The 18,281-nt window shown below is 36.3% G+C and overlaps 2 protein-coding genes across 9 annotated transcripts; one reads left to right on the top strand and one right to left on the bottom strand.

Annotated features, from left to right (window-relative positions):
• Positions 1-855: 855 nt before the first annotated feature.
• LOC127432084 (acyl-coenzyme A thioesterase 9, mitochondrial-like) lies at positions 856-8,777 on the bottom strand. 8 transcript variants are annotated; one of them, XR_007895688.1, is made up of 20 exons: positions 8,759-8,777; positions 8,466-8,604; positions 8,142-8,230; positions 7,744-7,770; positions 7,288-7,333; positions 6,951-7,121; positions 6,725-6,762; positions 6,513-6,596; positions 6,235-6,338; positions 5,441-5,514; positions 5,284-5,351; positions 4,912-5,023; positions 4,742-4,832; positions 3,799-3,884; positions 3,625-3,712; positions 3,378-3,528; positions 3,135-3,266; positions 2,970-3,002; positions 2,388-2,447; positions 856-2,272 (listed from the first exon to the last, which is right to left on the bottom strand). XR_007895688.1 is itself a non-coding variant. In XM_051682886.1 (17 exons), the coding sequence occupies exons 2-17, from the start codon at positions 8,477-8,479 to the stop codon at positions 3,205-3,207; spliced, it is 1,305 nt and encodes a 434-aa protein (XP_051538846.1). In that variant the 5' UTR covers positions 8,480-8,604; positions 8,759-8,777; the 3' UTR covers positions 856-3,204. The 8 variants fall into 8 exon arrangements, 2 of the variants coding, with proteins under 2 accessions (XP_051538846.1, XP_051538847.1); XR_007895687.1 differs by having other exon boundaries at positions 2,970-3,266; XR_007895686.1 differs by having other exon boundaries at positions 856-2,447.
• Positions 8,778-15,370: 6,593 nt separating this feature from the next.
• On the top strand, positions 15,371-18,141 carry LOC127432095 (diamine acetyltransferase 1-like). Its single transcript, XM_051682898.1, has 6 exons — positions 15,371-15,638; positions 15,992-16,043; positions 16,135-16,218; positions 17,379-17,480; positions 17,566-17,606; positions 17,872-18,141. Exons 1-6 carry the CDS (start codon positions 15,573-15,575, stop codon positions 18,040-18,042), a joined length of 516 nt encoding a protein of 171 aa, XP_051538858.1. The 5' UTR covers positions 15,371-15,572; the 3' UTR covers positions 18,043-18,141.
• Positions 18,142-18,281: the final 140 nt, after the last annotated feature.

Below are 18,281 nucleotides of genomic sequence, written 5' to 3'. Positions count from 1 at the left end.
AGAAGCAAATTTTCTTCCAGGACAACCTTATACGTGGCTTGATTCATGCGTCCTTCACAAAGACAAATCTGCCCGATTACAGCCTTGCTGAAGCACCCCCAGATCATCACCAATCCTCCACCAAATTTCACAGTGGGTGGTATTTAAAAATTATATTATCTACCTCTCCCGGTCAAAAATGACCCAAATGCAATAGGAGGGTTAAATGGAGAAAATACATCATGCAATGTTAATGGTCAGATTTTTGTGTAGCTGCATGTTTAATTTAATTGCTTATTTCAGCATCTGTATGTTATGTGGAACTACTGTGCAAATGTGTGATGATCGTAAATTACATGGACTGACATTTTACAAAAATACAAGCAAAAATATAAAAGATAATATAGAGTGATACAGTATGTTCTAAAAATAGGTGTCACATAATTACTCTTGTTTGGAGGTTTTCAAAGTGGTCAATGTGATAAAAGTGCTGCAGACACTTAAAACCAACATTTAAATAAAGCTCCTATAAAATAAAATATACTCTAGATTATTAGGGGGGAGTTTTACTTATCTAGGGTATGAATTCCAGTGGACAATCAACATTTATTTTTATCCCAGAATAACCAAATAAAACATAATGTGTCATGAATTCCATCTGTTTGTCATTTGTTGCCAGTTAATGCAGGCTAACAATGAAATACGGCAGTACCATAGCTAGGGGACCAAACCATTGTCACAGAGCTTTCAGTCAGTCCAAAATACGATATTTCACCAAAGGCTGCTCTGTTTGAAGTTCTTTTAAATAGTCTTTCAAAAGAGAATACATTTTTGAGATGATCATTACAAACAAGGCAAGTGACAATAGTCTGCCAATTGAGATGCAGATAAGTATATTTATTTTCTGTGTTCATACATCTGTCTGTAAGAAATGAACAAGAATTGAACAGCTACTCATACAAAGGCACAAAATATGCTGATAAATATACTGTTACACAAAAACATATTTAAAAGACATGCATTCATTTGTCAGTTTATGGCCAGTCTGGTAGAGTAAAAATAAAATGGATCATGTTATTCTCCAAGGATTTCCTTCCATATTCAAGTTTAACATTAACTGCATAGAGAGTTCATTTTAGGACCATTCTACCATCTTTCTGTTTGCATAATAATAATGCAGAAACAGACAATGGGAAAACCTCTATTTGGCTGACCTGAAAAGTAGTTAATAAAAATGTTTTCCTACAAGCCAATTTGTCAGAATTCTGAATCATGCAGAATAAAGTGATTTAATGTAACCCTATCCATAGTGTTCTATAGGACAAGTATGTATGTTTGAAATGCAGCCAAGGTAAAAACCTCATACCTTGATCTCAAGTTTCAGGAAACCTTTCAGAGCATCATGGTGTACAAAAAGTTCAGAATGTGTACGTCTCCTTTTACAAGGAAGCAATGTATATATATATATATATATATATATATATATATATACATAGACACACACACACACACACACACACACACACACACACACACACACAGTGGTGGCCAAAAATATTGGCACCATTGTTAAATACGAGCAAAGAAGATTGTGAAAAATGTCTTTATTTTTTATCTTTTTGATCTTTCATTCAAAATATTCACAAAAAATATATCCTCTAAGGGATATCAAACAATTGCAAACACAATACAAGATTTATCAAAAAACAAATATCTTTGTCAAATGTGTGGCACAATTATTGGCACCTTTTTATTCAATATTTTGTGCAACCTCCCTTTGCCAAGATGACAACTCTGAGTCTTCTCCTATAATGCATAAAGATGTACATGACCTTTGGCACAAAAACAGCCCCACAACGTTAAAGATCCACCACCATATTTAACCATGGCCATGAGGTACTTTTCCATATGGCTACCTCTCTGTGTGAGCCAAACCCATCTCTGATGTTTGCTGCCAAAAAGCTCTATTTTTGTTTTATCTGACCATAGAACCCGGTCCCAGTGTCTGGCAAACTGAAGATGCTTGAATTTGTTGTTGGATGAGAGCAGAGGCTTTTTTCTTGAAACTCTCCCAAACAACTTGTTGTGATGTAGGTGATGTCTGATTGTAGTTTTGGAGACTTTCTGACCCCAAGACCCAACAAGTTTTTGCAATTCTCCAGCTGTGATCCTTGAAGAATATTTGGCCACTCGAACCATCCTCCTCACCGTGCGTGAAGATAATATAGACATGCGTCCTCTTCAAGGCTGATTCGTAACATCTCCAGTTGATTGGAACTTCTTAATTATCGCCCTGATGGTGGAAATGGGTATTTTCAATGCTTTAGCTATTTTCTTATAGCCATTTTCCATTTTGTGAAGCTCAACAACCTTTTGCCACACATCATAACTTTATTCTTCGGTCTTACCCATTGTGATAGATGATCAAGGGAATTTGGCTTGTGTGTTACTTCATATTTATACCCCATCTGAAACAGGAAGTCATGGCTGAACAATTACATGTTCCTAGTCACCCACGTATACTAAATGTAAAATATGAATGGGAATATACAGATATATTTTACTTATAAGAATTTCTAGGGGTTCCAATAACTGTGCCACACATATTTGACAAAAATTAGTTTTTTGATAAAACTTGTTTGCAATTGTTTGATATCCATTAGAGGATATTTTTGTGTATATTTTGAATGATCAAAAGGATCAAACAGCCTTCTTTGCTCATATTTACCAAGGGTGCTAATATTTTTGGCCACCACTAATAGCTTTGGCTGCATTCAGATTAGTAACTTTAAAGGCTTTTTATGCTATGTTTGTGGTAGATCTATGGTAAAAATCTCTCCTCATATACTTGATCAAATTTCGCATTATATTGCATATATCAGGCAAGCAAACAATGGTCTGTTGTTGCTCTTAATGAATAAACAGGTATATGGTGACAGTGCCATAATAAAATCAATCTCACACACACAGACCAATATCCAAATCATTACCCTTTTCTCCACAGGTGCCTCTCCTGCTGTAAACTTGAAATTGTGAAAAAAAACAAAAACTATTAACTAGGTCAAATACATACAGCTGTAGATAATACAGTTTATCGTAAAAAATAAAACAAACAGAACTGTTCAAATAAAAGCAAAATCCAGACATATACACACTTGTGTAACTGCAGTGCTGGATGTTGCTTTGGCAGGAATCTCATCATCCTATCAACACATCCTAGAATTCTCAACAATGGCTCCTCATGGTCTCATCAAAGTGCCTCTTTCCATCCAGGTAAAGCATAGACTCTATAGATGACCAAATTATGTAAGATTAAGAATTCTGATTACATGTGTCAATAGAGTTCCAAACAATAACATTTAAAAACCAAATATAACAATAGTTGTAAAATATCTGACCTCCATAACTCTGTGGCACAACAGCTGGGACATCCTTCTCCACACGGAAGGTGAAATGAAACACATTGGTGGTGCTGTGCTGTTGGGATAAAGGGTCGAGCACCTCTGTGTGAACTCTGACCTGGATGTGCATCCCTTCTGTGTAACAAACCTGACAACACAATATTGTCAAACATCTCAGTCTGAAGAGCAAAAGCTTGCCCACAAATTAGTAATATTATATTTAAATACGTTTAAAGAGAGTTACCTGTGAGGACAGCAATAGCAAGGAACCAATTTCAACTGGTTTCCGAAATAAAATGTCATCTACAGCCACTAGGGTTGGTCTGTAGCCACTGAAAAGTAGAAATACATTTGATTTTAAATGGCTGACTTGTTCACAGGAAATATTCAAAAGAAGAAAAAAATGGTATTCGCTTACCCAAATGCACAGGCATTGGCCCAACCAAGTTCATAGGCCTTTCTCATAAGAAAACCACCAAATATTCGGTTGAAGATGTTTCTTTCCTGTGTGATACAGAGTCCAAATCAAATACATACACATAATCACATTCCACAATGCAATAACTGTGTGATATTAAATGTTGCAAGTTTGTTAAAGCTGATATTGAAGTGTTCCAGATTACTGCAATATATTTTAAAGTAATAGTCATCCAAAAATGAACATTTTCTCATCATTTACTCACCCTCATGACATCCCAGATGTGTACGACTTACATTCTTCTGCAGAACACAAAGATTTTGGAAGAATATCTCCTTTTAAATGTACATCTTGCCATTGCAGTCTCTAGGCAGTTTCAGGATTTCAAGCTTGATTACACTTCCTAGTGCTTGACGCATACGCAAAAAGCTAGATAGCGCTAGAAAGTGTAATCGAGCTTGCAATCATGATTGACAAGGGGACTTTTGATGTTAAGATTTTATTGTAAAAAAGTTATATTTTGGTCTCACCCAAAAATTGATTAGATCGCGTTAGAAGACATGGATTAAACCACTGGTGTCAAATGGATTACTTTTATGCTGTCTTTGTGCATTTTGGAGCTTCAAAGTTTTGGTCAACATTCACTTGCATTGTATGGACCTACAAAGCTGAGATATTCTTCTAAAAATCATACACATCTGGGGTGGCATGAGGGTGAGTAAATAAGAATTTTCAATTTTGGGTGAACTATCCCTTTAAGGCAGATTCCTCATTGATTTCTATTATTGTCCTCACATAAAAATGTGATTTTTTTTTAAAAACAGTAGATTGCAATATGCAGCACTTCAGAGCAGCATCGTTTTTTATCAATACAGTATACCTGCTTGCAAATTTTACTTCTGCCTGTGTTTTGAATTTGAGCTTTGCTATAGCCTTTCCTTACCTCTGGGTGACAAATCTCAAGTCCTTTCATTTTGGCATCTTCCATCCACACTGAGTTAGGTGGCAGAATCCGACTTCGAAAACTCACAGTTCTATAGGGAGGGTATAAATATTCTTAAGAAATACCCATGCACTGAAATGTTTATCTGTATGGTGCTGAATAAATCTTACCTTGGGTCGAGAGTGTGGAGGAACTGGTTGTGAATCAGAGTTCTCTCTTCAGCTGTTGGGGCCACTTTAAAAAGGGAAGCTGTGCTCAGCTCCACTCGCCTCTTCTTGTTAACTGAACAATGTAAGTTTGGAAAAGCATTAAGTAGCTTTAAAGCATTATATCAAATTATTATTTAGATCCATCACAAAGCAAAACAACTGAAGAGTACATTTTACATCACTGTTATTGGTGCAAGTTGACATTCATAACTAAGGGAAATCTTTTTTCCTGAAATATGTATATTCAGACCTATCAAACAGTCTTACTCTAAATGTTTCACATTTTCTAAATTGAAGTGGCAATTCTAATTACAAACAAAAAGTGCTGCTTACTCTCCCCCTGTTGAAAGATAGCTTGCTCCTCTGGCCCCTCTGGTTTCAGTGGGTTTATAAAAGCTGCTCTGGTGAAACCCAAATCAAAAACCAAATGCATCAATATCAACAGAAATAGCACATCATTCATGGACATATCTGTCATATCAACTCTTACCTTTTGTTTTCAGCATCTCGAGCCACCATCACAAATGTGGCGTCTAATACATCGGTGTATGCCCCATTATGATACTGAGAAAACAGGTCATTTTAGCTTCATAACATTTTGATGTGCAACATAACATACATGCTTCATTAAAGGAACAGTTCACCCAAAATTTAAAATTCTCCCTTTATTTACTCACCCTCATGCCATCGCAGATGTGTATGACGTAAAATCTTCATTTGTGTTAGAAGAAGAAAGTAAGAAGAATATCTCAGCTCTGTTCTGAAATCTGAATGTCCAAGAGGCAGACAAAAGCAGCATAATAGTAATCCATAAGACTCCAGTGGTTAAATCCATATATTCAAAAGCGATATGATAGGTGTGGGTGAGAAACAGATCAATATAAAAGTCGTTTTTATTATAAATCTCCACTTTCACTTTTAGATGCAAAAGTGAACCTAAACAGGTGCCACGTGTGACTTTCAGATGTGAAAGTGGAGATCTATAGTAAAAAAGGACATAAATATTTCACCCACACCTATCATATCACTTCTGAAGATTTGGATTAAACCACTGGAGTTGTATGGATCACTTTTATGCTGCTTTTTCAACCTTCAGATTTCTGGCCACCATTCACTTGCATTGAAAGAACCAACAGAGCTGAGACATTGTTCTAAAAATCTTCATTTGTGTTCAGCAGAAGAAAAAGTCATACACATCTGGGATGGGATGAGGGTGAGTAAATGATGAGAGAATTTTCATTTTTGGGTGAACTATTCCTTTAAAAGACTTAAAAGAAAGAATACCTGAGACATGTGCATTTTAGCTTCTATTGAGGTTTTGCCAACCCATGTAGCATGACCTGTGAACCTGATATCACAGTCTGGGTAGATGATGTTTTTTCTCATGTCTATGGAACAATAAAAGTAGAATTTAAATTATTAAAACTGTAAAGCATTATTTTTAATCCATTATTTCAAAATCAATTTAATATAGCTGAAGGTTTGATTGGTGATAGTCTCACTATCTACAACTGCTTCATAAATGATTCTCTATGTATGTAGGTATTAAGTATGAGGAATACCAATCTTGTCCACTAGGGCAGTGACGATAGACAGTGGCGATCTTTTCAGCTCCTTATTCCATGTGTGAGAGTAACAGATGAGCACTAAGGGGACAAGAATGAGATCGGATGAGATGAGACAGAGCAAATGACATGCTGCTTTAGTGGGTTATGACCTGCTTATTATGTGGTTATTGCAGATATCATCAGTTATTACGGTGCATCTGTAGTACCTGCTAAACTGTCCAAGTCCTCCAAAATCCGGCCAAACCTGTGTGGAAACAAAAAAAAAACAAACAAAAAAAAAAATATATATAATAATAATAAATGTTATAAAAGATCAGAATGCAAATTAAAAGACTAGAAAACACATTGTTAATGTGTTTTAAGGTACCGGAATGCTGCTAATACTAAACATACTAGAGATTAACCATCATACTGCAGGTGAGGAGTTGGTACCTGACACTGTTATGATAGTTGAGATATTTCTCTCTCAGAGCAGGCTGGGTACCCAGAGGGAGGTGAACCTCAATTGCACTGTCCTTCATTCTTCTTGCAGGCAGTTCATCTTGACTTTGAGCAAGATATTGTCTTAGTGATGCACGCTCACCCAAAGCTTGCTGATGGTCTCTGTACAGTGAAATTGAGACAACACGTCATTTTGTGTGTTGTAGAACAACTGTGCATGTGTGTACTGTACAAATACGTCACAAATAACAAATATTTTGCACAAAAAAATAAAAATAAAAAAAAATAAATGCAAACACAATCTATTGTTGTTATTACAGTAACATACTTCCAGTTAGTGGATGCTCCAACTATCTCCCTCAGCCTGTTGCGAACTGTAAAATATAACGAGGAACAAAATCAAGCTTGAAAAGCCTGCCACATCTACAACATTACACATTTACAGAAAGGTGGTGGTACTTTGCAAAGAGAGGATTAGCCTGGCCTGGTCTGCATCGACCCAGATATAAAATATGAAGACGGAAAAAACTAGCCAGCAGGAGGGGCTCAATGGAGACAAGACTAGACTGCATGAACAGGGTGCTCAGAGTAAAGGCATTTGAAAAAGGAAACAAACAACTGTTGTTATTGCACATGTACTATGAGATACAGTAAAAGCGGGTCAGTGTTTATTAAGCCACATGCAGAAAGACAGTCAAAGCATAACCCTGAAAAGCTAATATGAGCATCCAGGCTGAATTAAAAGGAAAATTAGACAGGGAAATTTAATTTTCTTGCATTTTACCATTGCTCATAAGGAAATACGAGTTTCCTGTGGGGATATAAAATTGTGTCAGGACTTGGCACACTGATTACATTATGCATAATTAAGACATTTGTTTCAAATTAAAATGATTACAGTGGACTTCCCAACAAAATCAAACATTATTTTCACTTAAATGGTTAAAATAATATATTTGACATCATGTTGTAGCCACACATCACAAATTACTCGTGACTGATCATATCCAGGTCTCCAAAACAAATCCACTAAAATCACACACTGAAAAGTACATGCATGGTAATACAAAGTTGTAGGTGTATCAGTGCAACCATTATCAGAAAACTGGCTGTTGTTTATTGACAAGGATTGACTGGGTTGAATGTTTATTTATTAAACACACTAAAACCTATTACAATTACCTTCAGCCATATCAGGAGCATTTCCTTGTGTGGACATTTGACCCATGGAAAATCTTCTGCACACTAAGGATGCGGCAGATTTAAGGATCCTGTAAAAAAAATAAAAATGAGTAAACTGACATAAAAGGCAACATGGAGCATGCATTCAAAGTAAAGTTATAATTCACAAAAACTACAAAGTGTAAAGCCACGTATTAACAAAATATACAAAACGTTTAGCAGATAGAAACTATGTTAACCATTCAGGCAGGGTTGGTTGGAATCCCTCCCATGTGGTGTCTTACAGAGTAAACACGAGACGAACGACATAAAACCAACACTTACCGCGGTGAGAACATCTTTCTTGTTTTTCGCTCACTACTTTATTATATAACAGCCGGGAATGTCTTCTGATATAGAATAACGCTTCAATCCTGGGCAGAGATGACAGCGTTCTCTCCTGACAGTGATTCTTTGTCACTTCCTGGGACCTCAACGACAGAGATTATTTTACTTAATTACATAACAACCTCCGCGGCACTAATCATAGGCGAAAGCGTAACGGTCAGTTACGACAGTAAGTCACCGTTTGCGGATACCATACAAATAAAAGGGGAGAGCCGTAAACTGACACCTACCTGTCGCAAAATTGTCCGTGTCTTCGCTTATAAAACAGCAGTTTTATCGAAGTAAACTCCACACATAGTTAATTATAAAAGGATTTTTTAGTGTAAAAGATGTTGATTATTAGTTGACTGGTGGTTAATTTATTAAATGATTATCTGTTTTCACACAAAAGCAGTTTAGTCAGCACACTGAAGCATCGCCTTCATAGACATCCTTTAAAAAACGTCCTCATGTCTCCTTGTCAGTGTACCGCCCATAAGTTAAGCTTGTATGCTCATATTATGTAGAATGGTTCTGGTAACGGACACTAGCGTGTTGTGTTACGACAGTAAGTCACCGTTTGCGGATGCCTAACAAATGAATGGGGAGAGCCGTAAACTCACATTTACCTGTCGCAAAATTGTCACAGTCTCATCTTAAAAAACAGCATTTTTATAGTAGTAAACTTCACACATAGTTCATTCAAAAAGGGTTGTTTAGTGTAAAATATGTTGAAGATTATCGGACAGGCCGTCAATTTATTAAGTGATGAGCGGTTTCTCACTAAAGCAATTTAATCATCACACTGAGGCAGCTCCTCCATAGACAACCATTAAAAAACGGCCTCTGTCTCCTCGCCAGTGTACCGCCCATAAAATGTCGATATGAATATATAATAACTATATAGGACCGTCCCGTATGCAATTTTATACTAAGCTTGTTGGTTCACTTAGTAGAAGGGCTCTGGTACGAGGCTATAACACCGTAATAACCGTTATAAATACGCAGAATTCCTCAAAAATAGTTTTAAGTTTTAACGGCTGTTGTGTTTTGGACGTTTTCAAAGTAGTAAATAGGTGACAAAAGCACTGATGACCGTTAATAAAACCAACATTTGACATTAAGTTGGGCATCTTATCGTATTGTGGTGGAATTTTTATCCAAGGTAACATTATTTCACTTGAAAATATTTATCTTCTCATAATGTTTTGATCCCAGTCCCGACATACATGATGAACTGAGGCCTGTACCATGAAGGCTGCTGAACGAAATAGGGTTTCAGGATTGGCAAATTCAAACCAATCCAATCAGTTTAATTGGTACCATGATGCAGCTCATCAACTTTCTCTGTCAACTCAGTAGTGATGTCCAGTTCGTGGACGAATTGTCCTTTTGAACTGGTTCTTTTTAGTGAACGAGTTCTGAAAGAAATCGGACTGAATCGTTTCAAACAGTTCGCATCTCGAGTCAACACCAATCCACAAGTTACTCTGTCTTAACCTATCTCTCGGATGTGCCTGACACTCCGAATCAAAATACTTTTGCCAACTCTTCTTTGCAATTAACCACTCACTAGTTCACAAATCAGACTGAACGCTCGGGTAGCAACAGTTCTCGAGTCAACAGTACACTGATCTGAGGACAGCAGCTCTTGAGTCAACAGTACATTGAGTCCATCACAGCAGTTCTTGTGTCAACAGTACACTGATCCGAGGACAACAGCTCTCGAGTCAACAGTACATTGAGTCGATCACAGCAGTTCTTGTGTCAACAGTACACTGATCCGAGGATAGCAGCGCTCAAGTCAACAGTACATTGAGTCATTCGCAGCAGTTCTTGAGTCAACAGTACACTGATCCAAGGACAGCAGCTCTTGAGTCAACAGTACATTGAGTCGATCACAGCAGTTCTTGTGTCAACACTATACTGATCCGAGGACAGCAGCTCTTGAGTCAACAGTACATTGAGACGATCGCAGAAGTTCTCGAGTCAACAGTACACTGATCTCAGGACAGCAGCGCTCAAGTCAACAGTACATTGAGTCATTCGCAGCAGTTCTCGAGTCAACAGTACACTGATCCGAGGACAGCAGCTCTCGAGTCAACAGTACATTGAGTCGATCGCAGCAGTTCTCGAGTCAACAGTACACTGATCCGAGGACAGCAGCTCTCAAGTCAACAGTACATTGAGTCAATCGCAGAAGTTCTCGTGTCAACAGTACACTGATCCGAGGACAGCAGCTCCCGAGTCAACAGTACATTGAGTCATTCACAGCAGTTCTCGAGTCAACAGTACACTGATCCGAGGACAGCAGCTCTCGAGTCAACAGTACACTGATCCGAGGACAGCAGCTCTTGAGTCAACAGTACATTGAGTCAATCACAGCAGTTCTCGAGTCAACAGTACACTGATCTGAGGACAGCAGCTCCCGAGTCAACAGTACATTGAGTCATTCGCAGCAGTTCTCGAGTCAACAGTACACTGATCCGAGGACAGCAGCTCTCGAGTCAACAGTACATTAAGTCATTCACAGCAGTTCTCGAGTCAACAGTACACTGATCCGAGGACAGCAGCTCTCGAGTCAACAGTATATTGAGTCGATCACAGCAAGTCTCAATTCAACAGTACATTGAGTCGATCACAGCAGTTCTCGAGTCAACAGTACACTGATCCGAGGACAGAAGCTCTTGAGTCAAAAGTACACTGAGACGGTCGCAGAAGTTCTCGAGTCAACAGTACACTGATCTCAGGACAGCAGCGCTCAAGTCAACAGTACATTGAGCAGTTCTCGAGTCAACAGTACACTGATCCGAGGACAGCAGCTCTCGAGTCAACAGTACATTGAGTCGATCACAGCAGTTCTCGAGTCAACAGTACACTGATCCGAGGACAGCAGCTCTCGAGTCAACAGTACATTGAGTCAATTGCGACAGTTCTCGAGTCAACAGTACACTGATCCGAGGACAGCAGCTCTCGAGTCAACAGTACATTGAGTCATTCACAGCAGTTCTCAATTCAACAGTACATTAAGTCAATCACAGCAGTTCTTGAGTCAACAGTACACTGATCCGAGGACAGCAGCTCTCGCGTCAGCAGTACATTGAGTTGATCGCAGAAGTTCTCGAGTCACCAGTACACTGAACTGAGAATCGCCTCTTTCGGACATAATACTGAGAACTGCTGATCAGTGAGCAACTGATGAGCTTGCGTGAACTGAGGACTTGAATGAGGGGGCGAAACGTTTCAGTCGAGAGATGTAAACAAATTTTTCTATTGAGTATCGTGCATGCAGATTATATCTGAAGCTGTGATGAGCTGGATCATGGTTTCTGTAAAAAGGGTGAGTTGATTAAGACTAGTTTAATCACTTTTTATGCTTTAAACATGTGTAGAACATCCAGGTTTGTATATCAGGGTCAGTATTGGGTGCTTTAGGTGCAAAACTTTAACACTAATGACAGTAAACACCCTTATTATTATAACTTAATTAAATCAAATGTTATAATCAGCAATTTGCCCTTACATATGGCTTTATTGAATGTGTTTGTGTGTAAACTGGTGGTGGTTGAGGAGAGTCCCCCTATACTATATACAGTGTTGGGGAGTAACGAAATACATGTAACGGGATTACGTATTTAAAATACAAAATTGTATTCCACTACTGTTACAGTTTAAATCATTGGTAATTAGAATACAGTTACATTCAAAAAGTATTTTGATTACTGAAGAGATTACTTTGCATTTTATTGTCATTTGTTTCATTTAATATTTAGTCCTTTCAGATGGAAAACATTTATACATATAAATAATGCGATCCAAAGTGCATTTGAACAGCGGTGAAATACTTTCTTATGATGTGTTACATTCATACGAGCAGACAGAGAAGTAAGTTTGGAGTAAGTTTGGAGCAGAAGAAATAGAAATAAACCTTGTGTAAATTGTCAGCTTTATGCTAAGCTAAAATGTTATTTCTAGCCATTTTACATACACGTTACCAGGCACAATCATATGTTTTTATCAGGAAAATTCACGTTAGATCATAATTTCTTTTTTTCTAGTAAGACCTTTGATATTAGGGCAAAAATCGTATTCTTGATAATAATTTTTGTATTGTTTTCCTGTAAAAATATCTAAAAATCCTTAAAACAAGATAAATTTGATTTAGCTTGTTTTAGAAACAACACTGCATAAGATATTTAGGTTTTTCAGAGAATGTATTTTTAACATGTATTTTGTCTTACTGTACTGGCAGAGTTTTTATAGTCAAAACAAGTGAAAAAATCTACCAGTGCTGAAGAAGTAATCCAAAGTATTTAGAATACATTACTGCCCTTGAGTAATCTAATGAAATATGTTACAAATTAAATTTTACAGCATGTATTCTGTAATCTGTAGTAGAATACATTTCAAAAGTAACCCTCCTAACCCTGTATACAGGACACTCTGAATAAAATTATATGTAGGTGGAAGGATGAATTAAAAATAAAAATTAATCAGCAAGACTGGGAAGAAATATCATATAATATATTCCATACTACTCAGTCTAGTGTTTGGAGGGAATATGCTTGGAAGATACAAATGAGATTTTTTTATAACACCTGTTATTCAAAGTAAATACAATAGCATGGTAAAAGGGGATTGTTGGAGAAATTGTGGAGAAAAAAATGCTCATAACCATCAGATTTTATATGAATGCTCTAAATTGACAACTTATTGGAATGAAGTGATTAGACAGGTTAATTTATTATTTAACTGCACAATAGAAATACATCCAGAAAACCTTATTTTGGGTAAAATGCCATTGTCCTTAAGAAATAAAACCGAACAAAATATATTTAGGGTAGCCTAATCAGAATAGCAGCTTTGAAACAAATGACAAAAAATTGGCTTAAATCAGAACCCCCACAATTTCAAAGATGAAGAGAAATGATTTTGGAAATATAACATTTATAATTAATAATAAAAGTCTGGAATGTGAACATAAATGGGGTATGCTTAAAAATATTATAAATAAATTTGGATAGATTGTTTCCTTCAGATTCTTGATTTTTGAACAAAAGGTATGATGTCCTATCTCATTTGATATTTAAAGAAAAGGAGGTGATGCCTTAAATTTCTTTCCACTTTATTTGAAATAAAATATAACATGTAAATGAATGATGTGTTGTGAATGGTTATTTGACATGGTTATTCAAAAAAACATTGTTTTTTTTTTTATTTATTTATTTTATTTATTTATCTTTCTGGATGTACAATTTGTACATTGTCTTGCGAAAAAAAAAAAAAGCACAAATAAAAAGCATAAAAAAGGCTACTATTGATTAATTAAAAAGTGAGCACTTGGAATACTGTATACAAAAAATGAGTATGCAATAATAAGATGTATTTGTTCTTTTTATAAAAGACATATTTTGTGTACTGCTTATATTGCTTTTGCCAGGGGCGGGTTTACGATTTCTGAGGCCCCAAGCAACCGACCAAGCTGGGGCCCCATTTTTAATATTTTTGCTTAACAAATTACATACAATTTATTTAAAATCATAATTTTAAATTCTTCCAATCAACCATTGTAGCCAAGTACATTCAACATGTTTAATGAAATAAAAATCTAGTTAAAGATAATTAATGCATGTTTTCCAGTTTTTCTACAATACAGTAATAAAAAAAGCAATATTTACCTACATACATTTATACAAAACAATTTTTTTGAACAGGATGTGCTAAACCTACTACTTCACCCAGTAACATTTTGGAATTCAGTTGTTATTTATTAATTTTATAACCCAAAAATTGTTTATTGTTGTCCAGTTTGTCATTATAATATGATACAGTATTTGTATTACTTTGAGGATTTGTTGTATACAATATCTGTGAGTGAGAGCGCGTGCGCGAAACAAGTTCTGACCGCCTATATATTTTTTCATAAATTACAAACCCGAACCCTACTTAAAAAAACTCACCTGTCCCGACCCCAGTGGCAGCGTATTCGCGCGTGTAGCCAGAACAACATGTCACCCCTCAAGCATTTTTGGCTGAGCTTTCCTACCGGGGCGGGGGCCTCCCGACGCACGGGGCCCCACTCAATTGCGTGGTTTGCGTGGTGGTTAAAACCGCTACTGCTTATTGCTTATATTATTATAACTTTAAGTAAAATATTGTATGTTCATCTCGAGTCCATGAAAGAAAGACGGGGGTTCACCCCTTTCCATAGCAATCTTGAGCTCTTAATATTTTTGAAACTATTATTTTTTGCAGGTATCATTTGAATCCATCTTACTGGCTGTTTGATGGATTGCCTAATATATTATGTTTATATTTTCAAAGATATTTTTTGCTATGGCTAAAGAGGGTAAATGAAAAGCAGTTAAATTTTAATAAAATACAACACTCTATCTGCTGAAAATCTACATTTAGATTCTCAAATAAATAATTTATCATGAGGAGTCAATTTTGTGGATTTCTACGATTGTATTTGTAAAGTGTGCTTTAAGAGACACGGGGGCGTGACTTGATGCGTCACAGATGTCATTTTACTCACAGCTGATTGGTTCAGCATCTGTAAGCAATCTGTATTCCAGAACGAAACCTGCTTCGGAGCAGGACAGCCGTGTGGCGTAAGTTACTATGGCGATGAACACCGCTAAAAGCCGACCAACTTTCATGGTGCCTAAAACCTGGTGTTGAGGCAAACTAAACTAAAACTTACCTGGCTAGCCACCGAAACCGGCTCCATGGTACATGCCTCCGGTATGACCAAATAATAACAGTGCGTCATGACGTACTCTATTTCGACAAACGCTATTGGTCAGAAACAGGAGAAACGTGTTAGAACTACAACTAAACCCCTCCCGCACCGGCGAATACATGCTCGAGTTGATAAACAAAAGACATTTACTAAAGCCTTGTGAAGACAGCCGGGTCAGCTGCTGCATGCGATTCCCGGACAGGAGAATCCAAGACTGACAGAAGAGGGTAATATTCTGGGAAGCGAATGAAGAAACACCTTTTGCTTCACTTCACATATAGAGGACTACTGAGAAAAGGGAAAAAGAGTAAGAGAAGAAAATGACCAAGTTTAATTTGCGTAAAGCGGAGCCAAAAGACGTGCCTGACATATTGCGACTTATTAAGGTATATTTGTTTAACACTGGTTTAAATGCACAAATTTTTTTTAATTTTTTTTTTTTTTTTTTATCACTGTTTAGGGTACCAAAGTATGTCGGCGAAACTTTTGAACTGTACACAAACATGCATTAAAAGCATCTCTATGGGGTGCTTACTCAAGTATTTTTATTAAATACCAAGTAAAGTTGATTGATGTCAAAACATAATCTCATGACATTATTGGAGTATCCAAATGGGGGCTGTTTTCTTTGCATGAAAACAAGTCCCAGGCCCACCCCGTTCAGAACTTTCTTCACTCTTGCAACAAAAGCATCTTTTTATTTATTTATTTATTTTTAACTCCACATTTTTTTTCTTAGGAACTTGCTAAGTATGAGGAAATGGAAGACCAAGTTATATTAACTGAGAAAGGTAAATTGGTCGGTACTTCTTATACGTCAAGTGTACAATCTGATCAACAGCTGCACAACAGAAAATTAAGAGGGTTTTGTGTTTACTGTAGATCTGCTCGAGGACGGATTTGGAGACCAGCCGTTTTACCACTGTATGGTCGCGGAGGTGCCAGCTGAGCATCGTAAAGTCGAGGGTAAAACATAAAGAAGACTATAACATTTTTTGACTATAACAGTATGTCAAGCCAAATTGACTTGTATTCACAGGCTATGAATAGTTGAAATCAACAATTCAATTTTCACTAGTTAGAAAGCCAATTCTTGATGACAGGAATTACTTCTGCACTAGTAAAAACATTAATTCTTGATATAAAAAATGATGTCACCTCTTGCATAAATACACATTCTTCGGATATCAAAAATGGAATTTCAGCTAGTAAAAACTTTAATCTGTAATTTCACTAGTAGAATTACACAATGATCTGTCATTGTCTCCTATTCAAAATGCAGAATTACAGATATCTGCAATTAATTTCTTACTAGTAAAAATTATTTTTGACATCAATAATTGCATGGTTACTTGTGCAAATGTTTATTCTTGATATCAATAATTAAACTGCAACTAGTGAAAATGCTATTTTTTTGTTTTGTTTCACTAATGACATTGTTAATTTCTGATAACTTTAATGTGATTGTAACTAGTAAGAATGCCTTTTTAGATATCTTTAATTACTCTCCAAATTATTGATATCTGAAATCCATTTCAAGTATCTGACATACCAAATATAACATTTTAAATATTTACAGGGATCAAAAATTAGCATTTTCACTAGTTGTGATTTAATTTTTGATAACAAGTAAGAACATTTGAACTAGTTACAATTTATTTATATAAACAAAAATGATCATTTTTAACAGTAAAAAGTGAAATTTATTTCAGATATCTGTAATTGCGTTTTGAATAAGAGTGAATCACACTCTTGCCACTTTGGTGAATTAAAGTACCAATTTCCTTATGAAACAGCAAAATCTGTACATTATTCCAAACTTTTGGCCGCCAGTGTACATTACTGATATCAAGAGTTAGCATTTTAACTTATGAACATTTAATTGTTGATATCAACAATTCATATCCTGCGAATGAATAAAAGTCAATTAGGCTTGCCATAGATTCTTTCAAAGGTCACCACACAAATGTGTAATAGAACTCTAACCTGTTGAAAAGCTAAACTGACTGTTGTCAGTTAGACTAAAAGGGGAAAAATGTGACACTGAACTGTTTTAAATACCTTTAACATTTCAGCACAAAAACATTCAATTAGAGAAATTGTGTGACACAAGTGTTTATTTATAGGTTATGCTGTCATTGGATTTGCCATGTACTACTACACCTATGACCCTTGGATTGGCAAGCTGCTTTACCTTGAAGATTTTTATGTGATGAAAGAGTACAGAGGTATGGGCCTGGGGTGTCTTTAAGCTGTCCCTTATGAAACCAGGCATTCCTTGAATTCCCTTGACTAGTTTCATACTTCACTTAGGTTTTGGAATTGGGTCAGAAATTCTGAAAACCCTCAGTGATGTAAGTACACGTCACTTTTACTCAGTATCTGTTGCATGTAACAATTTGCATGATTAAATGTGTTAAAAAATACAGTATTACAACAATCAACAATAATTCAAGCAGTTTATGTTTTCAAACACAAAAGTGACCACAGAAATGTAAGAGAGTTTTGTATTGGATGTAGGTCATTGCTGTCGCAGCACTATGTATGGCTTGCCAGCCAGAGTTATATATTATTTGTATAGACACAAATAATATTAAACAGTTATGCTTCTTCCTACAGACAGCAGTGAAGAGTCATTGCAGCAGCATGCATTTCATTGTGGCCGAGTCAAACAAGGCGTCCATCAACTTTTATATGCGTCGTGGGGCTTCTGATCTCTCACTGCAGCAGGGGTGGCGACTTTTCAGGATTGATAAGGAGAATCTCCTGAAAATGTCTGCTGAAGAGTGAGCTGGCCCAAAGTTCCAGTGTTTTAAGATAGACTTTGAATAGTTCACACCCGTATGTCGGGTCAATCACTTTAAATATTTTTGGATAGTCTGTGGGCATTAAATTATATAAACAGGCAACAACCACATATTCTTTTTGAGATTAAGATAAAGTATTCATTACTCACTGAGAAAGGTTGTTGCTGCTTTTATTCTTGCTTCTCAGTCTTTTATTTGTATTAAATTTTGTGTATTAAAAAA

Source organism: Myxocyprinus asiaticus, chromosome 41, assembly GCF_019703515.2.
Source record: "Myxocyprinus asiaticus isolate MX2 ecotype Aquarium Trade chromosome 41, UBuf_Myxa_2, whole genome shotgun sequence".
Lineage (NCBI taxonomy): Eukaryota > Metazoa > Chordata > Actinopteri > Cypriniformes > Catostomidae > Myxocyprinus > Myxocyprinus asiaticus.
The sequence above is the reverse complement of the archived record's forward strand: the minus strand, read 5'-3'. Positions and strand labels throughout refer to the sequence as shown.